The sequence below is a fragment of the Scatophagus argus genome, chromosome 21 (assembly GCF_020382885.2).
Source record: "Scatophagus argus isolate fScaArg1 chromosome 21, fScaArg1.pri, whole genome shotgun sequence".
Classification (NCBI taxonomy): Eukaryota; Metazoa; Chordata; class Actinopteri; family Scatophagidae; genus Scatophagus; species Scatophagus argus.
In genome coordinates, this window is record NC_058513.1 from 8,994,016 (window position 1) to 9,021,938 (window position 27,923).

Sequence of the window (27,923 nt, forward strand, 5' to 3'; positions counted from 1 at the left end):
CAAGATTTCACAAAAAGGGTTAGTGTAACCAAACTGTTTCAACTAAACAGATGATAGGAGGCCACTGTGCTGGAAGGCATGGAGCTGGGTGGAGGCCTATATCTGCATGAATTAAGGTCAATATGCGCCCTCAGGCTAGAAAATAATTGCGTCCAATTAGTATTACTTTTGCACTTCATGGTCTATTGACACACTGCAACCTGTCTGATGTGTGCACAAACGGAAATATAAAACCAGACTTAAACGTTTACATTGATACAGGTTACATAGACCACGTCAGAAAAGGCATGATATAACCAAAGTTAAAAATAAATGTTCACCTGATTTAAGTCTTCGTCATTCAGCAAATGTGATTCTCTGGGCTTAAAGCAGTTCTGGCATTTACTTTTGTTGAAAATGTTGGCTTGAAATTTCCGACAAGGATTGTCTTTGAGTGACATGGTTGGTTGAAAAAAAGCGACACTTGATGAGAAAAAAAAAACGTCCACTAAGTCCTTGTTTGTAAAGCAAAAAAAGGCTAAATTCTCGCCCACAAATGGGTTAAAGTCAAACTGCTGATGGCGAAATACAATAGGACAACTTTCTAGAAAACACCCGTCAGTAGAAATAAGAGTGAAGCTCTTTGAAAGGGTAACAGTGAGTTCTTCACCTGTCCTAGTAGGCTACCTGAGGCGGCGAATAACCTCTCGTTAAGTGATATCTATCATAGTCATTTTGCGAGAGGGGTCGCCTCCCGCAGCTAACGTTGACCTGCTAACTTTTGATTTTGTACACAAGCTTGATAAGAAGTTGTCAAAAAATATCGTCAAAAGCACAGTCAGGTGTGCGCGGTCTTTTCCTCAATTACGTCCTCCAACGAGGTGTCGACGTTTCACAGGTGACATTCCGGGCCTGGAGCTCAGTGCAAAGGTCCCGTCAGCCTCCATCGGGCGGAACGTTTTCTACCGAGGGAGGGAGTCCACTTTGGCCCCTCTCGCTCTGTCTTTTCTATCTAACAAGTGATACGGCACTCATCGCCGTTTAACGTGTCCGTCGCTTCTAACGTCTCCGTTCAAGGCCACACATCGCTATGCAACTTTAAAAACGCCATCGACTCGGCTGTCACGCCGTTGGAGCCATAGCGCTGAGTCCCGTTCGTCGTAGCACCCGTCTGTAGTACGCAGTCTGCGGTGGATGTTTTCGTGAAAATCCTCGCTTGAGCCGCACATCCAGTCTGTGGGGAGATGGGGAGGTGCTTAGGAGAGAGTGGAACGATGAGTGACAGCAGGCTCGACCAATAGCATTTACAACAGAGTCCGTGGCTTTAAATGTCCAATAGAAAGCCTCAAAAATCTCCAACACTTTCCCTCATGCTAGGTGGGCTTTAAAGAACCCGTGACAACAAAAACTAACTTTATGAGAAACTGTTGTCAATACAAGTCTGAGCTAATATTTTTCATTTCAGCCTAAAAAGACAAACCGTTACCCTCGCTATTAATAGAGGTTATTTCTTTAGCTAATATTTTTTGTTTTTCTTATGTGGTGTGCTAATCTTCAAAATACACAACAACAGGAAAAGGAAGCAAAGAAGAAAAGTATGGTTACTATTTGTGAAAACATTTCTACTCCCTTCCCTTTTTTCAGTACCCCACTGAAAAAATGTTTTGCTAAAAAGTCAACACTATTTTGAAGTGTTACCTGAGATGAAAATGATACAAGATAACTTTGTTATCTTATCTTACAAAGATTTTCTTATGCAAAGATAACTTGAAGGTAACACCTTGGTGACCTTTCATGGAGTGTGTGCATTCAAAAGTTTAAAGTCATGAAATGCACTGAGTATTACACAGATTCCTTCATGACAAATGAGAGTAGACTAATCCAACAGCTACGAAAGTCTAGGAATTAAACTGATCTAAACTGTTTTCTCTTCTGTGTTTATGACAGGAAAATCTGTTGCTTTTTCATCCATGAAAACATGTTGAAAACTCATATTGGCGGGTGATTGTTTTTTTCTGTCAGGATGATTTAAATTTCTCCATGTACACCAAACACAGGTTGCACATATTGTGTTTGAGAAAGTTTTATGTAACATTACTTTCATGTCTTTAGCTTAAAATGTTTTTTAATCAGCTGGATGCTGGAAGGAAACTAAAATGCTTTTAGTCCTATTTAGCACACGTGGTGCACTTCAGCCTCTTTTGGCCAAAATGAGAATTACAACAACAAACACAAACATTTCTTCACCTTCCACCTGTTTTCACGGATGAAAAAAAGGGAATTAGAAAAATAGTCTTGACTGGAACTAGCAGGTTGAAAAGGAAGCTGCAGGCTATTTTTACATGATGCCCTCCACTACTAGTACTATAACTATCACTACTACTACTGCTATTACTACTACTGCTACTATTACTTGCAATGCTACTGTTGCTGCTGCTGCAGCTGCTGTTACCGCATGACATTTTGCTAGATGCAAGTAAAGAATATTTTTCCTTACTAGCATCAAAAACGAAATGAAACAAAATCTGGCAAATATTAATTTTAAACAATCGGACAGTAGTCCTGAAGTGATGTTTTGATTCCAGGCTCCAGAGCACCATCTGTTGGTTTTCAATTTCCCAGTGGCTCAGTTTGTGGCTGGGTCAAGTTTAGAAATGGAAAAGGAAAACAAAAACACATCGTAAAAAATGTCAGAGCCAAGTCAAAGGAGAATGTATGAGTTATGGATAGCAGCTGAATTTAGGGGAGATTTGCTCCGTGACAGGGAAGTTGGATAGTAATTAGGATTTCATCTACTTTGTCAGTGTACTGATTCTGACTTAAGTAATTTACATTTTACAGAGAGTAGTAATTATGAAGATATAGAAAGAAACACAGTGTAGAAAAACAGATCAAGAATATTTGTTTTTATGGGCGAGTTGGATGAAGTCTCAGTTTTTAATTTTCCAGTTTGATTATCCAAACTGTAAAATTCTTATGAAGAAAAATATGGCCCCAAAACTCATCATGAACACAAATCAAATACAGTCAATAAAAAGACATTCATTTACTCAACTTGTAAGAAGTGCAAGATTTTTATTTAGGGTGCTTGAGGGTATGTGCAAGCAGAGTCACTGTCAGGACAAAACAAAAAATAAACCAAATTATATGTAAAATCATCACAAATCTCAAAATCTTCTCTCTTCAGTTTTGTGCTCAAACATAATGAGTTTCAACAGAGTAACAAAAATAAAGTAGCAACAATGATAACATGGGTGAAATGAATCCAGTTCTTAAGGGCATCACTAAATATCTTGTACCAGAATGACATGTTGGTTGCAGTTTGTGTCCATTTCATGTACCTGTATCCTCCAGTCTGTTTGATATTTTTGTATGTGTTAAACTACATTGATACACACTTGTAACTAAACTTTAAGCTGTAACCTTGATGTGTTTTGGGTGCCTAACCTCACCCACCTTGTAGTTGCCATCATGCAGATATTTTAGGAATAAATAATTGAAAACAGAATTATTTCTGCTGAATGCTTTTCACTGATTGTAATCCAAGATTGTGCACAATTGTTCCTAAATGAAACTGTGTGGTTTGAAACAGCATGCAAACCCTTCTCTCTGGCATCAAAGATGAACATGTCATGTTTTCATTATTTTTTCATCATTTATGACGAATGGACATAAAGTAATGTTCAGCTGAGTTGTCCAATTAGGAAAGACAAAATAATAACAGCTATCTATTGTTAAATAAGGTGAGTTCTCATGTTCATATCTGATTTAATGTATTATACATTTAAACATTCATCCATCCATTTTCTATACCGCTTATCCGTCAGGGTCGCGGGGGAGCTGGAGCCTATCCCAGCTGACTACGGGCGAAAGGCGGGGTACACCCTGGACTGGTCGGCAGTCAATCGCAGGGCCAACACACAAAGACAGACACATTTAAACATCATTCATTACAATAACACAAAGACTTGTGCTTTATGTCAAAAGCAAAGAAATAAACATATGGGGTCATCAGAACTTTACAAGCGCTGCATAGTAAAAATGCAGAAAATATGCATCAGGCAGCATTTAGAAGAGATTTGCCTTCTTCTTCATGTCATTACGCTTCCACAGTGGAAGTTTGTCAAATTCGTGAATCTCCATGCCAAAGATCTCAAAGAAGGAATCCGGGGATAAGTGACGCTGCAGAGAAAAACAGGAAAGAATACTTTCAAAGTCACAGTTCATGTCGGTGCATTTCTTATTCTAATATAAAACTCATACTGTAGATTTGACTTCATCTTGTTCTTGAGGAAAAACCTTCAGAAATAACAGTCAATGCCACTGTCTTGGGATTTTTCCTGCTCCAAGTCAGTTTTAGTTAAGGTTTGTGTTGTTTAGCTTAAAAAAAAAACAAAAAAACTCTTGCATTTGAAAAATAAAATGAAAAATATTATAACACATTTTGCCCTTGAATTTGTGCATGTTTGCCCTTTATTCTTACATATACAAAAACGGACAAAAACAATGCAGTCAGTCTGTCAGTCATTTAAAACAGAAGTGTCATATTGTAGTAAAGCTTTTCTCTTACGTACCTCAAGTCTCGTTCTGTCGACATCCTTGGGAAGCTTCATTCGTCCTCTATTAGCCACTGTGAGCATTTCATATGGGTAGACCTTGACATGACAAAGACTTGATGAGAATACTTTGTACAGTGATTATCACACATGCTACACTGAACAAGGTCTTTTGAATGCTCATAGATATGAAATGGAGTTAGAACATCACGTGCCATGCATCTTGTATAACCACTGCACAGTTATCATATTTGTAGTGCTTCAGCCCTCAGACAAAAAGATTCTGCTGCTATTAGCTTCTGTCAGTTTTTATATGTACTCATGATAATGATGTTTTTATTGACACCTCAGTACTATGCTAAAGCTATTAAACTGCTCTAGCAAGTCTGTCCTAAATTCAACGGGATTGTACTGAGCTATTATTTCTATGCATCAGTACTGCTATTTGACAACTCTCGTCTTGTAAACATACTTTGGCAGACAATTAAATAGTGCCAAAAACATGAATATATGAATTATACTTGCTTTTGGTTCCAACAGATTAGGCATAGACACTCCTCTCTCCATTCCTGTTAATGGATGTTGGCCATCATGGATGAGCTACAGAGCAAACAAATCCATGCAATGGGACAATGTCATGGTAGGGTTAGTGACTTCGAAACCAAAAGCCAAATGACTGCAAGAAAAGTATATTTATGGAATGAAGATATATTTTTGATGAAGGGATCTGCAAGTCCTGCTTTGAATTGAAACTGAGCTGAATGTATGCTTCATGAAACATGCAGACAGTCAGGTGAGCTCAGTCCTTTGTGGTAAACCAAACAGGAAAAGGAAGCACGACGATCACATAAAGCTCCATTCAGTTCTTCTCACATACCTTAAAGTCTGAAAGGTGGGGGGGTAGAGAACAAGTAACGTAAATTAATCTCTAAAGAATCATCCACTGAGTGAATCATGTCATGATTGCCATGATAGATAATAAAGATGTCTGCACAGTTACCTCTGAACCTTTCACCGCTGTAACGGGAGAAATCAGCTGACCGTGGCTTAATGACAAGAAAACATTAAAACATTGATTTTCAGTTTTCCTGTTAGTTGGACAAGCCCCATGTAGTTTCATAAGTGTGCTTCTAAATAAAAACCAAAAAACTCTAATGTCACTATGCAGTTTGGAGTTGTGTCATAATCTAAAACAGAAGAGAAACATAAACAGTCCGTGAAGCTGGCTGGAGTCTGCGTTTTTGATTTACTTCAAAATGACATACTGTGGATTCAGCCTACTTAATCAAATCGCTCACAGTAACAGCACTAGACAATAATTCTGGTAGGCATCAATCATGCTGCTCTTACCGGATTGAGGCCATTACGACCGTATCCAGGCAAAGAGGATGTTTGGGAGGAATTTGGATCTGTGTGAAAGCGAAACAGCAGCAGATTAGCTGATGGTGAGACGACTTACAGTCAGACTCAGCTCTCTGCCCAAATTAGATCAGACTTACTGAGCAAAATATAACATGCCAAGCTCCTGAATCAGCCTTCTGCTAATTGTTCTGTAAAACGGGCTTCTCAGTATTGCTCTATTCTTATATTTACATTTTATTTTTTCCTTTAATCTAAACTGACTGTTGGGGATTTCATAGTATATAACATAAATGATTATTAAGTGTTCAGATGTGCTCATTTGATTTCAGTTTTATTGAACTATTAATCATATGAAATTGGATCTAATGTGGACATCACAATATTTTCATTAATCCATTGGAGTTGACACTCCAATGTCATTGCATGTTTTCACACACTCTTAATTGCAATAACACCTGCGTTAATTGTTGACTCAATATGTGAATGTATTTTTTAATCAAACAACACAACTGTGATAACAACCACAGGCTTAAAAGTCCTATTTAACAGCTTGCTATTAGCATTAATGTGAACTTTTGAAAAGGTGACCTGAAAGATGAAAAGGTCATATTTTTTACCTTGTTGTTTATAAATCGGAGGCTTCCTGTACATGTTGAATCCTTCCTCTGCAGACAGAAAAGCAAGCAGCATCAGCAGATAATTCATTCTGATACACACAGCAGAACCAAAGTAATGTTTTATTAGTAATAACCGACTTAACAAAGCATTAATTGTCACGCTTCATATCAAAAGGATGAAAACAACGTGGCATGGAGTACAAAGCAACATTTTTATTTGTTTTTTTTTTCCTCATGACAAACAAGACTAAGATGTGGACTTAGTGTTAAGTATTACCTTAAGTAGAAAATGCAGTAACACGTCAACACGTGTATAATAATTATGGTAACATTTATTTCAAATTGTACTGTAGCAGGCGATAAAATAGTGATTCCATAATGAGCTCACAGCACATTTACTTTTATTTATTTATTTTTTTTTTAAAAAAAAGCAAGTCTGGTGTGTGTTTTCTTCAATGCAGTTTGATTTCACGTGATTGTGACATTTCATAAACATTCATTAAGGACATTTTAAGATTCTACTACTTCAGACTGATCAATCACAAAGACTTACAGACTTTAAGTAAGAGTAACACTCATTTCTGCACACATAAATCAATCATGTGAGTGATTTTTAGTTTCCACAAACACATGCCAGCAGTTACTGGTCAAAGCTTGTCACAGGCTCTATTAAAAGACTGTGCTGCTATAAACAGAGCAATGTGTTAGTGAAGTTTGGAAAGAGCAAAGGAATGTACCTTCTTATTTCATCAACTGAACCAGTTTTATAAATAACTACTTTGATATTAAAAAGATTTTATTTTGAGCTGTGTGTGAAGTGGCAGAACAAAGTACAAGTGAGATATGCAAAATGGGAAAAGGAGAATAGTGAAATCTGAAGGAAGCGGCTAGCTGACACATCGGGTGTTTTTTTTTTTTCTGTCTTTACAGGATATGAAAAAGAGTCCGTGTGGGCGACTGACAGGCTGTGTGAACTTCAACCACTAGATGGCTCAATGCATCTCTGTGCCATCCTTCTTTTAGATTCCAACACTGACCCTTAAACCTCGCAGCAGTTTGTTTTAGCCTCAGTTCTTACTCTATCATTGCGCAAGTGTTTGATAGGAAAACATAACAGGTAACAGAAGGTAAGGCAGAACCAGGAGTGGAGAAGGGATGAGCAAAGCGGAGGCAGAGGAGCAGGGCTTCTTACCTTTGGTGTGAGGGAGAAAGTGATGACATAAAGGGGAAGTGGGGCTGGTGTCAGAGTTGCCAGAGAATAAAGAGGGAGAAAGCATCAACCCTGCTTGTTATTCCATCAAAGAAGTGGAAAGAGGGGGAGTTGTGGAAGCAGAGGAAATAAGATGAGGTTGCAAAACAGGGAAGAAGTGAGCGGTGGGGGAATGAAATCTTTGCAGACATAATAAGAAGATTTGGATCATTTTGCTTTTGTGTGCTCCTCTCACCTGGACGGTGGAAGTGTTGTGGTGATCTGGACACTGATGGGGTGTAGCTATGACGATTGTACATCGCATGGACTCCAAAAGAACCGTGGCTTGAAGATTTTGGTATGCACTTTCTACTTTCTAAACTCTCCTTGAAAGAAGAAAGAAACAAAACGAGTGTAAAACAAGTCAAAAGTAATTTGTGTCAGTGAATTTAAATGCTTAAGATTTCAGTGGGGTTCTGGTACATACTTTATATGATCGGATGTCACAGTATGTCTATAAGGTTTTTAAGTACCATAACAAGGTAAATATTTACCTCTGTGGTTTCAGATACATTTCCCAGTGACTAAATTGGAAAGACAGAAGATGTAAAATTAGCCAGACAGAAACAAACAGAAACTTTGTATCTCCAAACTCTCTGATGTGAGGAAAAACAACCTTGCTACTGACTATGCATGTCTAAACATGTTATATGTTATAAGAGGAAGATAATATGTTAAAAAAGTTGGGGTTATGGGGTTTTCACATGAAGACAGAGACACAGTGTGATGACAGGTAGGTAACAAAAGGTTATGACTCTAAAGCTAATCACTCTAAGTTAGTTTTAGGTACCCTGGCACAGATTAGTAACGAATGCTCAATGAGACAGTAACGAGCAAAAAAACCAACTCTGTTTTTTTTTCAGTTGACTTTGTTTTAAGTAAGCAAACATGCTCTGATTGTACTGTAACTTTCTTTGAATGTGAGCAGCAGTCAGCCTCTTCAAAATGCAAAATGTATAGAGAGCATAAGTATCCTCTACACCTGCACAGATCTTTTATACTTTGTGTTTCATTTATGTAGTGTCCAAAACACAATTAAAGACCAATAAGTCTATTTCGTTTCTTTGCATTTTGGACCAAACACAGTCAAACAGCACTTGGTTTGAATTCGAAATCAAACCAAGACCAAACACCATAACCATGACACACAAACATGTCACAGGAGCATTGAATGAAGTTACCTCTGCAGTGCTTTGCCTGTCCTGTCTGTTGCCTTGGTTGTCCAAAGTAGAGGAGTTGTCGTTCACAGACTTATAAGATATCATATCAGGATGCTCTATATCATATATAGCCTTGACTCTGGGAATTGCTGCTAAGTCTCGGTAGTCAATGATCTCATTATCTACTTTTGCCTGGGACCAGGACAGGGAGGAGAGAGACAGGATGTGGGTGAGGAGGAGGAGGATACAGAGGGTGAAGGAGCAGACAGTATGACTGAGGTCAGGTCAAAGGTTAAAGGTTGCTATTACATCACTTCATGGACGAATGAAACTTTAATCCCACAACACCACAGTGGCCTGCCTTTGGCACATAAAGTGAACAGATTAACATGTAGCCTCGTTACATTATTTCTCAGGCTTTCAAGTATAAAAAAATTCATCTGGCTCACATTTTGAGGTGTTTGGATGGGGGTAAAGTTCAGTCTACCCAATAAACCAGCAGGGACACTGAAAGCACCAGGTTGTTTTAATCAAATGCAATCTGAATTGCCAGCGCATTCAAATTGATCAACCAAATAAATCTAAATTCCTGTTCAATATGTGGTTGATTTAAGTAGCATAATAATGATTGAACTGAGAAAAATTGTGATTCAACCACAATTGAAATCCCATTTTTCTGTCACAAACAAGATGAGACTAGTTCCGATCAGTCAAGGTAAAGTAGGAAACAATACATTTACAGAAAGATGTAACTGATTTTAACTTTTTCATTTTTTTGCATCGTCTATTTTCATAAATGTTTGTCTGTATTTACTGTCAAAATGAAACATCTTGCATGAGAGACACTTTGTCGGTGCGACTCCCCTGCATAAATAAAGGATAAAATAAACAGAAATCAATCCACGGCGAATTGTGCACCATGGAAGATGTTAAGCAGGTGTTGTCACCACAACTCACACAGATAGTTCGACCAGGACTCCCTGGAGTGCATGAGCCTGGCCTGGAACTGGAGCTTTCAGATGAGGATCGAGTGGGCTGAGGAGGAAGAAAAGAAAAAACAAAAAACGCTGTTAGTTTGACTCATAGGATGATAGGAAACATCACTTTGTGCTTCAGCTCTTCAGCTCAGGTGTTGGTGGACAGCCTCAATGTTTGCTCTTAAGTGTCTCTCATACACACAGCCGGATCATCACACCTGGTCTAGTTCCTCCCATGTGGGTAAAAGCAGCAGAGCACAACCTGGCGTCATGCAATTTAAGTGCATTGTTCTGTACTGTAGTTGGCTCAAGATCTCTGCCTTTATTTGTATCTAACAATGATATCAGCCAGACTCATTTTGCATTGTACTTACATCAAGCCGTATCAATACGTAAAGGTCAACTATGCAGGATTTATCTGAGAAAACAATGCATGGACTCATACAAAAACAATCCCTGTCAGCCATTAGAGGTGTGTGGTAGTGTTTGCATCTGCCAAGCTGTGTTTGGGACATTTCTGGACGTCACCAACTCTGGAGACAGATTATTGATAAATTGTTTAGATGCTTTGGGTTAGTGGCAGAATCGTTCACCACATCTGTGTGTGTTTACAAACAACGGCCAACAAATCCTGCATAGCATACTTTTAACATTGAAAGAACAAATTCAGTTGTGCAGCTACTAGCAGATGACAGGAAATAACACAGCCAAGCATGCAGCATGGTCAACACTGAAACGTGATATGCTGGTACAACTAACTGATTTTTAACCATTAACAATTATTTAAAGGGATCTTATTCTGTGTGTCTTATTTGTGCTTCCTTGAATTAGCACACAAGATCTAACTGAGTCTAACCGCCCAGAGAGCAAAGTGTTCATGTTGCATGTGAAAACAAGCCAGTGCAGTTAATCTCAAGACGTGAGATTACAGCCTGCTCACTCAAGAGGAAACCACCAGTGCAAACAGGTGACCTGCTCACAGTTTTAACCTTGAGTTCATGTGGGGGGTAAAAGAAATCAAGACAAGGTGTTTTTGGTCTGCTGACCTGGGAAGGAAGAGAATGGGTCATGAAATGATGGTGTTCAGATAATCACATGTAGGACAACAATTTACACACACACACACAATTTGCACCAGCTGGATGATACTTTTACTTTTGATATTGAGTGGTTGAAAATTTTGAGGTGCTTAACTTGAGTATTTCCATTTGATGCAACTTTAGAAGTTCTACACTTCATCTTAACAAAAAAAAAAAGGTAATGTCTACTAGTTACAGGGAACATTTTACTGCAGCATGACTACCTACTGTATGGCTACTTTAAGCAAAATTTTACTGATAATACCTACAAACTCCCACTTACTCATGTATGGTTTACAATGCAGAACTTTGACATGTAATGGAGTATTTTTACAATGTGGTACTTTTGCTTAAGTACAGAATACTTGTTCCATCGCTGCTGACTTGTGTCATGTCACGCATTGATACAAATCTATGTTTGCATGTGGCAGAATGCTGCCGCTATCAGATGACACACTGCAGGGATCCTACCCTGTAACTGTCCTCAGTTCTGCTGCCGTCTCTGCACTGCGGGTGCCAAATTGTTGATCCTGTGAAGGCAGGGACAATTACCTACTGCAGGCATTATGGTGAAAAGAATTACAGCATGTTAGTTTTATTGAAATTGCCTTCAACAAACACTCTGAATGTACGTATTTATGCAAGCACAAATCCATATCCTCACAAGTGCATGTACAGTTTGTCAAACTGACCTTGCAGATACATTTCGTCACCTTCTGTGAACGTTTTGTCACATCGGCAGCATCTTGCACAGGTGGGGTGATAATGTTTGTCTCCTGCCTGCAGCAGGTAATGACAAAGACAAAAGAGTAAGGCTCTTTTCTCAAGGAACGGACGACTGCAGAAGATCCTGTCAAGACACGTTTTAAGTCCAAGTGACTAAAAACAATCTGCTAATGAGTTTAATAATAATCACTGAAAAATCCAGAGTCTGTGAACATGCAAATGCTTTTCACATAAGATTTCTCCTGTTCCACTGGGTCCATTCTGTGTATGCACACTGGATTCTTCATGTTTCACATCACACTTGTCTAAACTGCAGAAATTCAAAGTGAGCATAGAGAAACTTTGCCTTTTGAGCAGATGGATGTGAATCACGTGCACACTTTATTCTGCACAGAGAGGCTCATCCAACTGACATTTTGGACTGGAAAGGAGCTTTAATACGTTCATTCAAGTTAAAAAAGGGCTAATTAATTCAATTTTCAACCGTAAGATGATTCCTTTGTTAGCTCAGCATGCTTTGCAATGTGACACCTTTCACAGTGAATGTGTCATAAATGGAGTAAGAAGTAATGAAGTAAGAAAGCAGGAAGAAAATGAGATACGAGTATTTTCTTCATATTATTAGTGCTTTTAACAGAAAAAAAAATACTTTCGCAAAAAGGAATGTCCAAAATATGTTTTTAAATAACAAGTGATGCAAATCTAGATAAAAACAGGATTTTCTCTCTTCACCTCTAAGACTTTTCCAGTTATATACTTCTGACATGCTTCGCATTGTACCCCAAACTGAATCTGGTAGTCTCTCTCACAATAGGGAACTCCATCCCTGAAAGACATTTACAACATCAAATGATGGATGCTGACATCATTTCTAAATCTTCTCATTATTTTTCTCATTATGATTAGGAGAATGTGTGAATGAGTGATTTGCATTTACTTGCTGATATATTCTCCGCTCAGCACTTTCCTGCAGGCTTTACACTTGAAGCAGCCGAGATGCCACTGGCCATCCAGGGCTAACAGAGCCTGGCCATTTTTGATCTCTCTGCCACAGCCAGAGCAGTCTGAAAACATACAAACATGTATTCTCATTAAGAGTAAACACTGGACATCCAAACACCCAGAATTCTGTTTGTTCTTCTTGATAGTTTCTGCTCCTACACATAAAAACTGAGCACTAAAAAGTGAAAATGTACCTAATACTACAGAGCTGTTAGACTTGCAGTGCTGTTTCCTGCAGATCTTGTGTGCAGTCCTACAGAGAGATCCTCTTAATCCAGAGGCTTTGTGAGCCTGGATCCTCTATTCAGCCTTCTTCTATCTATAGTTGTTAGGCGGATGAGGTCACATTGAGGTGAGGTCTACTGCCTCTCCTAGTTTGTACTGAGTCATTCACCTGGCAGGATCCCAACATGACTGAATTGGTGAGGTAATGTCAGCCCGGTGTTGTGGAAAAAAAACCCAAAACATCCAGTGCACCGAGAGGTTAGATTGGAATTAAGGACGCTGTCTTTTAGCACCCTTACATCCTCGTGTACACGCATAATCAGATGTGTCACCTGCAGAAACGTGTAAAGATTTTATTTACCTATGATGAAGAAGGCTGACAGATGTGACCCTGACCTTGAACGACTCTTAATCACAGGATAAACTAAATATAAAGGCTGGCATAGGAGCCACAGCTGACCAGTGTCCAGTGCATAATCCACTGACTGATTATGTCTGCATGGATCAAAATCTTTCATCTATTTTGAAGCTTCATTAAGAAATATTTTTTTGATTTGACCCCTGGATCAAATGTCCTCCGTCAGAGATTAGATTCTGGACTTACTACTGGGGTAACGGCAGCCGTTAGGAGTGGGAGACACGGGTTGAATACAGCGCTGACACAGGCAGTCTTTTCCACTGAAGGTGACACATTCCCCAGCAGGAAAGGCCTGTCTGAGAAACAGAAAGAGGCACAGAAAGTAGGGCACACGCTGCTTTGAAAAAAGAAAAGTTATCCTGTTCAAGTAGAACTTACTTGCAAATGGTGCACGCAAAGCATGCTGGGTGGTAAGTCTTGCCCAGCACTGTCACCACCTCTCCCTCCACAAATTCCCTGCAGTTGTTGCAGAGCGTGCCGTGAAGCCTCTGGAAGTCGAGCGGGCAGAGAAAGTCACCGTTCTTCACGAAGAAGCCACTCTGAGCTAAGTCACAGCCACACACTGCACACGCACACACACACACACACACACACATAGGGAGAAAGAGATGACAGGGTTTGAAAACATTAAAGCTGCCATAATCAATATTTTATCATTGGGAAACAGTAATTGACTCCTCTCGTCAGTCTAGTTTTCAGTCACAGCAGGTTGTTGTTCATCAGAACATTTCTCAGTTATTCTGCTCAGTCTACAGCTGAACTTTTCCCATTTGGACTTCCTGGCAAAATGTCCATACATGGCACTTTCATCTTGTTTTTAGACCATGTTTGGGTAAACTTTGTTGTAATATTATAAGATGTTTGTGTTTGTGTGTTTGTTCCTGGTCAAGTTACCAGAGAGCTTTATTAATTCAGCTTTAAAAACACAAACACGACACCTGACTAAACCCTGTTCACTTACAGCTGCTTCACTTCTATTCTGAACTCTGTTCTTTATGCAAAATAAATAAATAAATAAAAAAAACGTATCATGCTGCTGTTTTCCTGCCTCGTTCAATAGCTCTGCTCTCATCCCTATTTTACACAAAATGCAACAATTGAAGTAGCATCATCTTAGTTATAATTGTACTTGCAAATCTTTTTTGATACTACAATAACCAAAAGTCACAGTAGATTTTCTTCAGTTTTTTCTTTATGACTATTGATGTGCATAAATTGCTTTTGGTCTGACATATAATTTACTTTTGTGCGCTTTTTAATTCTTTGAGTTTTGAGATAACACATTTTTACTGTATGTATGAAATGAATTTTTATTTCTTTGAATGAATTTACAGTTTGAAGTTTCACCTTTTTTTAGGCTGTTGTCACAGCGGAAAGTTAGCAGCAACAGCGTTATCCATCAACGGAATAAATGCTATTTGGAATGTCTGACCTTGTGTGTATGTGTGTGTGTGTGTCCTGATCAGCACAGTGACAAGTTACTGACAGCGAGGCAATGTTTTTTCTCAGCTTGTTTGGAGTCATATGATACCAACTAACCCATTTCCTCTGTCAGTCTGAACCTGCCACAGTCCTGCCAAAACACAGTGCAGAAGCCAAGGACAGAGCTATGCTGCTCTATTCCTGTCCTGCTGCAACTCACTCACAAAATATGAGGGCTTTACTTTAAAAATTATTATTATCGTTATTTTTTTACATGTGAATAAAACAGTGTCCTCATTCCTTTGATCCCAGAGGTAGTTTCATATATATATAAAAACTATAATATGCTATAACTTCAAGATTAATCTTTAGTTAATTGACATTAAACACATGAGTGCCTTAGATTCTTAGCTCTTTTACAATTGTTATTTCGCTTTTTCTGTACAATTAAGTTACATTTATCTCAATTAAGTGTTTATGCATCATTGAAACATAAAGAAGTAGTCAGCAAACCTTTGCTAGTGTTTCTTATGACTTATTTAAAGGTCCAGTGTGTAGGATTTAGGGAATCGATTGGGAGAAGTCAAAAGTAAGATTTGTAATTACTGAATGACTTTTTAATCATCTAAATATAATTTACAATCACCATAAAATAATTAATCATTATTGTAAATTAATTATAATTGTGTTTTTGGGAACTTAGCAGGAGTCCACAGTCCCCTTCAATCCCCAGGTCTTCCCACTGTCCTCCTCCTGCAGGCTTCTCTGCCCTGAAAGTCTCTTTGTTTTGCCTCTGTGCTGTAAACACCATCACAATGTGATGAAAGGGCAAAAACACGAGGAGCTTGTCAGTTTCAATTAGTGGAGACAATAGTCTGCTGAGAAAAATGTTTTCCACGTAATAGAGTAACTCTGGTGAATGAGCTTCTCACAGCAGCCCATTGTGGATGGAACATATTTTGTAATAAGTAGGACTAAATGGCTAATGCATGAGCAGCACATTCTCCTCAATTAATTTAAAACTAACCTAAGGTTTTTAAATGCAACCTAAAGGGTTGCAATCTCACTTGCATTACTTCTTGTGTGTAAAAATTGAAGTAACACATTTTGATTTAATTGAAAACGAATATTGTGGAAATTTCAGAGTTTACATTCTTATTAAAACTCACCACAGTGCCTATAGATGAATGCATTATTAGGCCTCTGATCATAACATGTTCAAGACAGCATTCAACTTCAATGCATATGAAGGATTGTCTTCATTATATTTCTCTCAAGTTTCCCAAATGTCCTCATTTGCACACAGAAACACCTGCAGGGATTCCACCACTGAGCCTACCGGGTAACATGTGAAGCTATTGTATTTTCATTGAGGTGTATTTGCCAAATGCTCCACAAACACATCTGCTCACACTGACAAATTGATGGCACTGACCCTTGCAGGTAAAGCACTTTATATGGAAGTGGTTGGCCTGGACTCGCAGCACCTCTCCCTTGCAACGCTCCCCACATCTGAAGCACTGGATGATCCGCTTCCCCGCTGGAGAACTCGGGTGGCAGCCATCCTGAGTATGTAGCACTGCACCAGAGGGAGGAATGAACGAATCATTTCAGTCTTGACAAATACACTGTCATTGATTGCTATCAGCATGTGATACAAAATGTCATGTTACAGCACCTGAAAAAGCCAAATTAACCAGCTTGGTCATTAAACTGCTATCTCTCGTAGAGTTCCCTTCTCTCAGTTTAACTTTAAAGGAATGGTTCTCGCAAAAGTGAAAACTCAGTCATTATCTGTTCATCCCCATGCCGATGAAAAGTTGCTTGCAGTTTCCATAAAAACAAATCTAGAGCTTTACAACCATACAATGTTGCAATCATCCCAAACAAGAAACTTCACACAACTTTCCATCAACATGGCAGTGAGCACATTCTGCTCCCGCATATCTGGGTGAACTGTTCCTTTTATTGTCATATATAACTGCATGCTTGCAGGTGATACACACTCTCATGTTTCAAGATATCCCTGCAGATAATTTAACCTCCTAGTTGTGCTACAGGAAAAGTCAGTGGATCACCAAAGTCATTCACTCTGGAGCGAGAGGTGGACTGACTGACCACCTGACATGGTGCTAGCATGGCTAAGACAGCATGACATGGTCAGCTGGTACAAACAGAGTGTAAATCCAAGATGTGCTACTTTTTTGAGCTACATTATTTTCCAATCCTTTTAAATGAAAAACACAAATCAGTAGCACAAAAGAGCTTTCTCGTCCAGTAACGGGTTTGTCTTTTTCTGCCTCAGCAGGTCATTACAAAACAATAGACCCTCAGAACTGTCAGTATGCTTACATAACTGGATGTAATGCACACGCATGCTTAGCTTTGACACAGAAACAGACAGACACACAGTCTTAGTAATCTATAGGGTACCTCACAAAGACAGACAAGAGCTCACAAAGAAGGTTTTTTGGTAAATATTTTACACGGGTGTTGACACTCGATTGCCAAACCCTGTCTCATATTGTAGCAAGAAGTTTCATTCCTTCTCCCTCTGTCTCTTTCATGTTTATATGGCAGCAGAAGCAGCAGAAGCAGCAGACGGATGCCTGTACAATCTAATCACAGCCCACTTGAAAGGTCCTGAATGTGGTTAGTAGAGGAGAGAAGAAGGGAAAGAATGTGGCACATTGAGAGGCCTCTGACTCCCAGTGTGTGGACACATGGCATACAAACAGATAAACAGACATAAGCTTCATCTTTGCCTTATTATTTAATGCAGTTTATACAAATGTATACAAAATACAGGAAATACACTAATATGGATGCTTAAACTTATTTGTCCAGAACAGAAAGGGGAAATGTTTTCTTAACTGTCCAACCAGGCCTTGTGAATACTGAGAAAATTAAGTCAAGCACCATTGGTATGTGGTCCCAAATCTGCCCCACAACAGGAGAGATTTGTCACCATGGCAACAAGCATGTAGTAACAAACTAGATTAAAGGTGAATATAAAGTTCACCGTGACTGCTTTTGAGGACACCACTCAAACCAGTGTGCACATTATGCAGTGCTGTGGTATAAACTACACACCCTATTAGTGATGAGATGTTCATCTTGTACGTGACAAAGAGTCATAATCCACTGTGAGAAACAAGCAAACAACTATAGCTCGTCAACAGGCTTGTGATTTTTGAATCCAACAAACGATCCACATTTCACTGGAACTTTTCATTTAAGAAAGAAAAAAAAGTTTTGGTCGTACTCAGAGAGAGGTTTTGATTGTTTGTATTATGTCGGCCAGTACAAGAGCAGCAGAGGGACAGGGTGTGTTTGAAATCGCTTAAAATCAGATCTAGAAAATATCTTTTGAAAATAGGTGTCTTTTCTGCCAAACTTAACAAAATCCTAGCGGGAATGCACGTCGTGCTTGTAGCCGTGGCGCTCCAACAATGATGACAACAATGAAGCCAGTCTTTGTCCAAGAATGCCTCAGTTGCTTCTTAATGACAGAGCTGTGATGCCAACACAAACACATGCAAGCCAGTTTTACTACAGGCCACGCATAGGATTACTGCTACAACTTAGAACTGTTTGAAAGTGCTGTTTTATTGTGTTTTATTTTATTGTTACTGCCAAACAGGCAGTACACTGTGTCTGTGGTATCATCCTGTATTTAATTCCCTTTTGTCAGTTTTTACTCTGCTGAAAATGGCAAAAGCGATGTGTTTAGTCCTGCGATGGAAGTATTTGAAGAGAAAATGTCGTCCACTCTTTCTTGATCTCCTTCAGAATGCGAAGCTGATATGGTGTCAAGTATTAGCGAATGATAGATTTAGAAAGACGACAAATGGAGAGAAACCTGAGACAGATGGCTAACCACACAACCCACTATCTCCGCTTATGACAATCTGCATCTGTCCGTGTGTAAGGAGTGAACGAGTATTTGTATTCAGAATCCAGAATTTTTGTTGTGGAAGCACAACTGATTTTATTTCTATGTAAGTACAAAGAAATGAAAAGCAAGATATGCTTAATGTTTGCACCTTAATGTATGCTGCTGTCCAATTTCATTTCATTGTAGATGTTTTTAAAATTGCATGCAGAGCGGCCACAGCATGTGTACATGCTTTAATTCTCACTTCACACCAATGCTGCTTAATAACTGAGAGGCAAAATGAGTGTAAACGCTTACAGACACAAGTGGAATGCCAGGAGGCTTTTATCTCCCTTCACTTAGGGGCAGTCGTGGATCAGCGGTTAGGGTGTCGGACCCGTAACCGGTGGATCGCTGGTTCGATTCCCCGTCCCGGTGTCCATGGCTGAGGTACCCTTGAGCAAGGTACCTAACCCCCACTGCTCCCCGGGCGCTGCACGCGGTCGCCCACTGCCCCGGGTTTGCTGTGTGTGTGTGCACGTCACTTGGGTGGGTTAAATGCAGAGAACAAATTTCGTTGGAGTGAGTTCCCTCCAATGACAAAATATGTCACTTTAACTTTAACTTTAACTTTTACTTTCCACTAGTTTAGTTCAATTTGTATTTTTAGACAACTGTACTCTGATTGAATAAAGAGGCCCGACAGCTTTTTTCACTCATCGCAGACTAAATCCGTTCCCTGTGGCTGCACAATAAAATAATCAGGGTGAACCACTGCTTAATTCAAAGAAATTGCTGAAATCACATGCTGGTCTTACCTAACTATGATGCTCTACGATTAGGTGTAACAGCTGTGCTTGCACTTTTACCCAGTTGGCCGCCACAGTTTTTATCTACAGATTCACTTTCTAAATTTGGGTGCGGTTTGAGAATCTTAACGGGGCAAAAGAATCTTAACAAGTAAACAATAAATTAATGGATTTTTTTTTCTTCAAAATTCACACACGAAAGATTTCACACAACCAACTACCAACCGAAGTATAGCAAATTACCAAAAACGTGCAATTTAAACAACATTAATCCAATGTATAGCACTGTAATATTATGACACTATTTTCAGGAGAAGTTAAGACAAAGTCGTAAGCAATATCTGTTGTGACATTTAAAACAACCACATGCCACCTCACATAGAAAGCCAAAAAGATTCCATCCCCAAACACAAAATACAATCTGAAATATACAAAGATAAAGTTAGCGTGAATCACACTCAAATGGATTTCTAGGACAAAAATGTAAACAAAAAAACATGTTGTTAATAACAGGTTACTGCCAAATCATAAGTATGTTCAAATTAACCTAAAACAATATAAACAGCCAGATACACTTCAAACTTAAATGCGCACACACACACACACACGCACTCGCAGTCTTACAAATGTCTACCTTTCATGACAGTTGGTTTCTACGGGTCTGTTGGTCACCGCTCACTGCAGTGGATCAGAGTGAAGAGAGGAACTAACTGGACTGTTGGTCCCAGGGAAAAGAGGGTGGTCCAAACCACAGAGGGCAGGAGTGTGTGTGTGTGTGTGTGTGTGTGTGTGTGTGCGCACGTGAGGACAAAAGGAGAGCCACCGAGTGCTCATGTGCTTCTGAACCATGACCTAAACCATGCTGAGCAAGAGAATATTTGAATCTAGCTGCAATGTGGACATGCATTGGTGTGTTGTGTTTCTTTCCCAGAAGTGTAATGCTGACAGAGCGCTCACGCCTTATTTTGAAATCACACCAGCTTGCCACGTTTCATCAGTTCTAAATTCCTTCTCGTAAGGTGATGACATTCGCTAATAATGATGGAAAACTTTGAAAACATGAAGCAGAACATTCAGGGTCAACTTAGAGATAATAATGACAAATCATAACAACTCATCACCCAAAAGATGTAAACCAAGAAAAACAACTATTCATTACCCGACATCTCTGCAGGGATGCTGGCCAACTTTTCACACAGGATGTAGTCATTTGGGTTGATGAATGGCAGCTGCTCCATCATGGACTGTTTCGGAATAAGGTAGAGAACCTCCGCAATTTCACCATCTTCAATAATTGACATGCGCCTGACAGAGTTCTTCCTCTTGACCCGGTCCAAAACGACCATTTCATTGCTGTGACTGGAGCCGCAGATCCTGCCCAGGCTGTTGAGTTTGAGGAAGCCCGACATGCTCATGCTGTCGAGGCTTTCAGCCAAACAGTTAAGGCTGCAGACTGACTCCAAGTGAGAAACCATAAAGCAAACCTCAAGATGTTAAAGCCTTCTGTTGAATGTCAGGTATTAAGTTGCTCTCTAAGACTATGTGACTGACTCAGAGTGTGTGTGTGTTGTCAATCAGGCGGTTAAAGACTAACTCCTACCAAACGCCCCTTAAGAAGATTAAGTAAGGTATATTTTTAGGCTTTATCTTCACGGTAAACAGACAAGTCTCTATCAGGTAACCTTCTCCCCTCCATTCCAGTGACATTCACATGAGATTCATCCTTTTAGTAAACTAGTAACTGGGGCACTCTTTCATTGATTATGTGCTACTGTATCATCCAGTTGTGTATATAGCTATTATATTATTTAAATCTTCAATGAATTATGATTGTATGGACAAGCTGAATAAAAGAAAAATTATTTTTTGGGAACCTTTCATCCAGTGTGTTAATCACCATTGACTGCAGTCTGTTAGGCGCTTAGCGTTAAAACTGGGAACTCTCCACATTTAACTTGGCATTGAGTCAGGGACAAGAGGCTGGCACCCTGAGTCTGGTTCTTTAGAGCAATCACTGTTCTAAAGTATTTGAGGACTTGTCAGTCAGTCTACATCTGTTTTGACAATCTCTTACTGGCATTTTGTTGAATTTCAAACTATTATGACCTTCATAGTGTGTTGATTATATGGGAAAAGGGGCAGAAGCTGATTGAAAGGACAATCATATTTACCAGTTAACATCTTTCTGTAAAAATATATCTATTTCATCAATGTAGATCAGAAGCAGAAACCCCATCCATTCACCATTTTTTTCCCAATCAAATTATGAAATATAAAATGTTTTTTTATGTGACAAATAACACTTAAGGTAGATTAAACAGCATTAAATGGTGCACCTGAAATATTTCAAATAGTATGTTTTTAGAGGGTGTGTCCGTGCTCCTGCACTTAGCAGCTTGTGTATTTTATTTGAGCTTTAAAGTTAAACTATGTAGGATTTTACTAAAAATGTATAGACTCATACAACAATAATCCTTCTCAATTATCACTCAAGACCAACTGGAAATGTGTCACAATATCAGTGTCTGCACAGCCCTTGCCTGTATTTCCATTTTTTTTTATTAGTATTTGGCTGTTTTGGGGACATTTGTGGGTGTCAGTGACTCTGGAGAAATAATTTAATTTAAAATAAGTTAATTGTTCAGTCTCAAACCAAGGTTGTCAAATGCAGACAAACTTGGAATCAGACTCCATAACTCACTGCAGATTACACTTCATTACTTAAAGTAAATTAGAGAATACATGTGGTGTTGCCATATTTGTCTGTAGCCATTTAAATGTAGACAACATTCTTGCAGTTGTTGACAGTATGATGGATGCGATATGAAGTACTGTTATCACCTTCCCCAAAATACCCGCTAGACTTACAAACAGACCCTTAGCCATCCTTACTGCTAAAACTTCAGTTTATTCATTTCAAAGTAATGTGTAAAGAGCTCCACCTGCTGGCTGTTCCGTGCTAAAAATGCGGTGTATTTATAGAGAAATTGCATTGGTTATGCTGCTCATTGTTATGTTGCAAATGAAGCTAGAGTTCAATTATTGACTTGACATATGAATAAATTGTGCCTTTTTCTTTTTTGAGGCAATCATATTCTAAGAAGAATGCCGTAAGTTGTTGACATTGTACAACTTAAACTCCATAAAAGTTAGGATGTTGTGCAAAACATGAGTAAAATCAGAATGCAGTCATCTACCAAAGAAATGTGTTAACCAACAATGGACTTACAAAGTGTTTCACATGATTTACCAAGAGCCTGTGTAGTTAGAGCGTTTATACAGTCATGTGTCATGTGCCTCACAAAGTGTCAAACCTCGCCCCATCTTTGCTTGTGAACGACTGAACCTTTCAAGAATGTCTGTGATATCTGACATCTGTGTGAATCTCTGATAATACATTTAATACACTGTACTACTGTAAATACTGTTGAACGGAGATTTATTGTGGCTCATTAAACTGCTCTGTTAACTGCTGAAGAATCCGGAAACCGAAAACTTAGGAATTGAGAGAACGAGATCTGACCGTCTTGTTCTCCACATCCTCATTCTGCTCTTCCTCTTCCATGTTCAGCGACTCTCTGTCGGAGTCTTTCTTTGCGTTGTGCTGCGTTAACCTCATGGCAGTCTTGTTCAGGGTCCCACCCTGTCGAAAGCAAATATTAACTGAACTCTCTACATATGCGGCACATTCATAAAACTGTATCCAAGCAGTCTGTGGGATGACTGACCTGTCTGTGGTCAACTATGTTGAGCAGCACTGAGGTGATGATGCAGCCGATGGTGTTGGCCAACATGAAGATCATCATCCTCTGCCAACGCCACAACGGAATTTTAGTTTCACTGGTCAGAGAATGAAGAAAATGGTAAAGATTTAAAACAGCATGGACCATCCCATGGTACAATGTATTGACTGCCTCATCTAAAGGTATTTCCTACCCAGATTTGGTGCCCAAAATCTGTCCAACAACCAGATTGGACACCCCAATCCCAACCATATGTATAGACGTGGCCAGACCCATGGCTGTTCCCAGAGTCGCCTGAGGCACCACGAGGGGAATAGACGGCCATATACTTGACTGAAATACAGCACAGACAGTTTAAATGTCTTTTAAATGTGTTAATGTAAATTAACACACATTCTTGTCCTAAATATGAGACACAAAGAGTCTTTTGCTTGTAAAAATGATCTGTACAAATCAGTAATATGCCTTGAAGATATTATTATTCTTAGAGAGTCCGTAATCTTGTCAATTCTTTCATGAGTATTGAGTAGTTTTTCATAGATGAGCAGTCTAATTTTGAATTCAGAACACAATTAAAATCTTGACTTCAAAATACTGGAATATTAAGTTGAATAACATGCCATGAACCAGGGATCACCATAATAAGGACAGTAACAATTAGCAAAAGTATCTTTCAGCCAAAACAGGTCTTAAAGATCAAGATGGATCTGAACTCACAGCAGCGAAGGAGTAGGTCACTCCCAGCCATATGGTGGAGACGAGAGGAGGGACAAACGTGAAGGCCAGGAGTCCAAACACAGGCAGTGTGAGGACAGCACAGGCCACTGCGAAAATGCCCCGCAGACCCACATAATCCTGAAATGAACACAAGAAAACTTTACTCTCTGTGCTATCCTACCTACTTCACACAGCTTCATATCCAAGACATTTCAACAGTTTAGAAATGGGTTTAAGTTACTTACTATAAGAATGCCCACGATGGCTGAGAGGACCAGCGAGCAGTCATAAACCGCCCCAGCAATGTAGGCAGACTCCTTCTGACTGTAACCGCTGTACTTGTCCTGAATGAACTTACTGCACAGGAAAAATACAGGAATATGCCAAAATTAAATGGTTCATTTCAGTGTGTATGCAGAGTTTCTCTTTTTAGCAACTCCTGTAGTCCACACAGCAATACCCACACTCACAATGAATGGGAAGACTGACAACACTTTATTTGGTCTAACTGAAGCCTTAGGCTACCAATATTACAGATCCAGATTCTTGCACAAACCTCAGTCAGATAAATGAATGAATGAGGAGTCTGGCAGAGCAGACCAGACTAATCAACTGTGCTTTCTCTGCTACTGGAGGATGGAAAGAGGGGGAGGTCATCCCCTATTTTCAAAAGGTCTGTCACTAAAGGTCTTAAATGCTGTTTCAGCTACCATCATTTATATCCTAAAGATGAAACTAAAACTAAACTGGCTTTCAAAAACCAATTTTTTGACCCCACAAAAAATGCATGTGTTGTGTGTTGAGAGCTCTACCTGGCGTCTGCTATAAAAGGGAAGATGTTGTTGTAAAAGAACATAATGGTGAGAACCAGCAGCCAGTATCTTCGTGACAGGAACTTCACATCCTGAATCATCTGCACACACACAAAGATAGTTAACAGAGCACAACAGGTGGCTCTGAGTGAAAATGGAGAAGATCCAGTAGGCAAGAAGACCACTAATGTTAATCAACCAGAGTGGACCAAGGCAAACTTGATGCACAGAACATTCAAAAACACTACACATTTTCCCGAGCCGTCAAAACATGTTGCCAGCAGATCAATATTGCTTCTTAGGCTAACAACAATCCAAAAACATACCACTTTGCGGGACTCCTCTTGGATGGTGTCATGAAGGCCCAGCTGCCTCATCCTGATTTTGTCCAGGGTACTGACTATAATGGCGATTAAAAAGCCCAGCACACACAATAGGGCACCTGCAAAGCATCGTGTGCCATGTTGCATGAAGAAAAATTTACTTTTATAACATTTTGTCATTATTCAGTCATAAACCTACCGCCCCAGAGTGTCCATTGCATGCCATATTTTTCTTCAAACTTCTTGGTGAAAATGAAGTTTAGGACTGAGCCCAGGCGAGAAAAAGACAGGGTCAGTCCAAAAGCCATAGCCAGCTCCTTCCTTTCGAACCAGAAGGCCGTGATGCAGTCCTGAACAACTAACAAGGACACAACCAAGAGAATGACTTAGGAACAGCTGAAAAGACAAAGATTATGTGTATGATTTCTGAGTGGTGACCTTACTGGTCAGAGATCCATTGCCTGACCCATACAGCAGTCGGCCTGTGAGCATAAGTGGCAGCAGATAGGGAGTTCCTTTAAAGTGGGAGCCCAGTGCAAACAGTGACGAGCCCAAAACACACAGAGAAGAGAATAGAAACACTCCGACTGCAGAAAAAGGAAAGAGGATTCACTTTACCATGAGCTACCATTAATCAGTTTTTTATAGTGGTTAAACAAATTTGCTGTTAAGATGTTCATAGACTTACATCGTATTCCTAATTTGTCAATCAGGAACCCAGCCATGAACACCACAACTGCATCCCTGTTAGGAGAACAACACCAACTGTAGCCATTTTCTCATAAAGCCACCATTTATCAGTAACTGTCGGTGCAGTCAGTTCGGGTATGTACTTACGTCCAAGCGTAGATAGCATAAAGAAGATTGTACTGCTGGGGGCTCATCCCCAGTCCCAACACACAGTCCACTGTCCCATTGATCACTGTTGCATTGGGACATGTCAGGTTCTACCAGAAAAGGTAAAGCAAGTGATTAATTGACCAGCAACAAACTGAGAACAGACTTTGGAGTTCTGACACCAACAACAGTGGTCATTTTGGAAGCTGATGGTATCTTTAAAGATCCTGCTACCTCTTACTTACCCCTTGGAACTGATCCTGCAAAACACTGGGGATGTCAAAGCAGAAGAAGGAGCCAAATGTCAGCAGACAGTTGAAGAACAGCACCACAAAGCGATAATGCGCTGTGAAAATAACATGAAGACTGCATCATGGATTTGTCCAGGCTCTTTAAATTCTGGATTCTGTCAGACTAAATCATAGACAGGAAGTGATATAACACCAGTGAACACTTCAGTGTTTCACATACAGCAACAGTAGAAGTATGGTGTTGTTGGTATGGTTTGTATTTTTATTGAAGCTTAAATTGAATTTAATGTCTACAGAATTTGTTCTAACCATAAAATATGTTGACAATGTGTGAATATTTATATTTCACCATATCATACATAGTACCTTACTGGAAAAGAAACAAAAAAGGCCTCAGAGTTACATGTTAGTATTATTAATTACTGTTGCCCATCTAGTGCTTATATGTCTAGTGTTCGGTATCAGTTTATTCAGTACTGGTAAATCTATTGGAGGAACCACCCCGCGCGCCGGTGACACGTCGTGATAGACGTCACGCAGTTGGTCAAGTGATGGACTGCGGCTGTGCAGCGCAATGTACGTAACTGGAAAAACTGTCAGCGTTTGTCCACCGTATCATTTTTGACGTCGTATTCCGTCGTGTTGATGCAGCTATTGATTACTTGTGTTAGACAGTGCTGGTGAGAATATGAAGGAATATGAGAATCGACAGGAAACGTCATTAATACGCTAATTATATCCGATACTGTTGTTTTATGATTGAGCTAAAATACGAAGTGGTTGCCTGCTACGCGTACTTGCAAACTCCAAGACCTACAACGACGAGGTTTCCACAATAACAGCATCCTACCAATTCATCAGTGGGTGGATCTGACACGGATCATGTTAACATTAGAAGTAAATTCACACAGTGCTAAAATATCTGAGTATCCCTGCGTTTTCTCTCTGCAAGTGCCGTAAAAGGGAGAAAATATAATTGTAGCCATTTGACTACTCTTCTCTTCTAAATTATAAAATAAAGAGACGCATCATTCCATATGTGTTCCTGCAAAGGCAAATGTCCAGACTTGGCATATTCCTATAAGCCCCACTACAAAACTGTTGTGAAACCTTTTGAGAAGCAACACTTTCACAACACTTTTATATGCAGAGTTACGACACAGAGGTCAGTTTGAAGTAACATTATTTTTTGGAGAATAAAACTGTATAGTCAGACGTACCTTTCTCTGCCAGCTGCATCATCGTGAGCAAACAAAGGACTAAAAGGATTATAGACACACATTTAGTTTTCCGGTGCTTGCCTCTAAAAATCAAACAACAACCAACAGAACTAGTTAGGCAGCTTCTCATTTGACTTAATTTTATAACCAACTTCATAACAAACATTTATAATCTGTTATAATTCCAACAAACTTAAGTTGTCTGTAGCCATTTAAATGTAGATGACATTACAGTTGTTGACAGTGTGATGGATGTGATATGAAGTACTGTTATCACCTTCCCCAAAATACACACCCGACTTACTAAAAGCTTTTTGATAAATAAGAATCAAGTTAGCAAGTATTAAGGCAAATATTAGGCTGAATATGGGAGAAAAACTGAAGAGCTGAAATAAAAGCCCTTGTTGAGTATTTATAAGGAAATTGCATTGGTTATGCTGCTCATTGTTATATTGCAAATGATACTCTACATTTAGAGTACAAGTATTGACTTGACATATGTTAAAATTGTTTGTTTGCTTATTATACGCTGACATTAAACCTGCAATAATTGATTTTACTG

At 39.3% G+C, this 27,923-nt stretch overlaps 3 protein-coding genes and 1 long non-coding RNA gene across 22 annotated transcripts in view; 1 reads left to right on the forward strand and 3 right to left on the reverse strand.

Moving 5' to 3' along the window:
- The window catches only part of si:ch73-103b11.2 (myosin phosphatase Rho-interacting protein), a 47,174-nt gene extending 45,918 nt beyond the window's left edge, over window positions 1–1,256 (reverse strand). For 6 of the 10 annotated variants that reach the window (XM_046376289.1, XM_046376285.1, XM_046376286.1 and 3 more), the window contains exon 1: window positions 321–1,256. In XM_046376289.1, the coding sequence (XP_046232245.1) occupies window positions 321–440 (120 nt within the window). In that variant the 5' untranslated portion in view covers window positions 441–1,256. The remainder of the gene's footprint in view (window positions 1–320) is intronic. The other 4 variants (XM_046376287.1, XM_046376288.1, XM_046376290.1 and 1 more) reach the window with 2 other exon arrangements.
- Window positions 1,257–3,037: 1,781 nt separating this feature from the next.
- LOC124052718 (actin-binding LIM protein 1-like) lies at window positions 3,038–22,273 on the reverse strand. Of its 10 annotated transcripts, none has more exons than XM_046377291.1 (21): window positions 20,093–22,273; window positions 16,208–16,351; window positions 13,729–13,912; window positions 13,537–13,646; window positions 12,643–12,769; window positions 12,438–12,531; window positions 11,672–11,759; window positions 11,451–11,509; window positions 10,890–10,946; window positions 9,881–9,958; window positions 8,945–9,115; window positions 8,258–8,287; window positions 7,960–8,089; window positions 7,707–7,796; window positions 6,515–6,562; window positions 5,886–5,944; window positions 5,536–5,581; window positions 5,413–5,420; window positions 5,061–5,135; window positions 4,554–4,634; window positions 3,038–4,161 (listed from the first exon to the last, which is right to left on the reverse strand). In XM_046377291.1, the coding sequence occupies exons 1-21, from the start codon at window positions 20,097–20,099 to the stop codon at window positions 4,048–4,050; spliced, it is 1,800 nt and encodes a 599-aa protein (XP_046233247.1). In that variant the 5' UTR covers window positions 20,100–22,273; the 3' UTR covers window positions 3,038–4,047. The 10 variants fall into 10 exon arrangements, 8 of the variants coding, with proteins under 8 accessions (XP_046233247.1, XP_046233246.1, XP_046233249.1 ...); XM_046377290.1 differs by having other exon boundaries at window positions 10,881–10,946; XR_006842037.1 differs by having other exon boundaries at window positions 4,110–4,161; window positions 7,707–7,750; window positions 10,881–10,946.
- On the forward strand, window positions 15,220–17,583 carry LOC124052722. The gene is made up of 3 exons (XR_006842039.1): window positions 15,220–16,114; window positions 16,216–16,341; window positions 17,353–17,583. It is a non-coding gene; the product is annotated as an uncharacterized LOC124052722 (long non-coding RNA).
- Window positions 22,274–22,825: 552 nt separating the features above from the next.
- LOC124052720 (major facilitator superfamily domain-containing protein 1-like) lies at window positions 22,826–27,902 on the reverse strand. The gene is made up of 13 exons (XM_046377298.1): window positions 27,362–27,902; window positions 26,136–26,236; window positions 25,891–26,000; window positions 25,742–25,797; window positions 25,497–25,640; window positions 25,253–25,411; window positions 25,057–25,172; window positions 24,731–24,831; window positions 24,164–24,275; window positions 23,919–24,056; window positions 23,395–23,534; window positions 23,187–23,298; window positions 22,826–23,101 (listed from the first exon to the last, which is right to left on the reverse strand). The coding sequence occupies exons 1-13, from the start codon at window positions 27,525–27,527 to the stop codon at window positions 22,955–22,957; spliced, it is 1,602 nt and encodes a 533-aa protein (XP_046233254.1). The 5' UTR covers window positions 27,528–27,902; the 3' UTR covers window positions 22,826–22,954.
- Between the last annotated feature and the right edge of the window lie 21 nt (window positions 27,903–27,923).

What these genes read in the sequence shown, in the direction of transcription:
- LOC124052718 (XM_046377290.1), bottom strand. An exon ending in AGCGGAGAATATATCAGCAA is followed by an intron (nt 12,532 to 12,642) that starts GTAAATGCAAAT and finishes AATGTCTTTCAG; the next exon opens with GGATGGAGTTCCCTATTGTG. An exon ending in TCCGATTTATAAACAACAAG is followed by an intron (nt 5,945 to 6,514) that starts GTAAAAAATATG and finishes GCTTTCACACAG; the next exon opens with ATCCAAATTCCTCCCAAACA.
- LOC124052720 (XM_046377298.1), bottom strand. Translation starts at nt 27,527, where the DNA reads ATGTTTGTTATGAAGTTGGTTATAAAATTAAGTCAAATGAGAAGCTGC. An exon ending in AGGCAATGGATCTCTGACCA is followed by an intron (nt 25,412 to 25,496) that starts GTAAGGTCACCA and finishes TGTCCTTGTTAG; the next exon opens with TTGTTCAGGACTGCATCACG. An exon ending in ATTTTGGGCACCAAATCTGG is followed by an intron (nt 23,299 to 23,394) that starts GTAGGAAATACC and finishes TTCTCTGACCAG; the next exon opens with TGAAACTAAAATTCCGTTGT.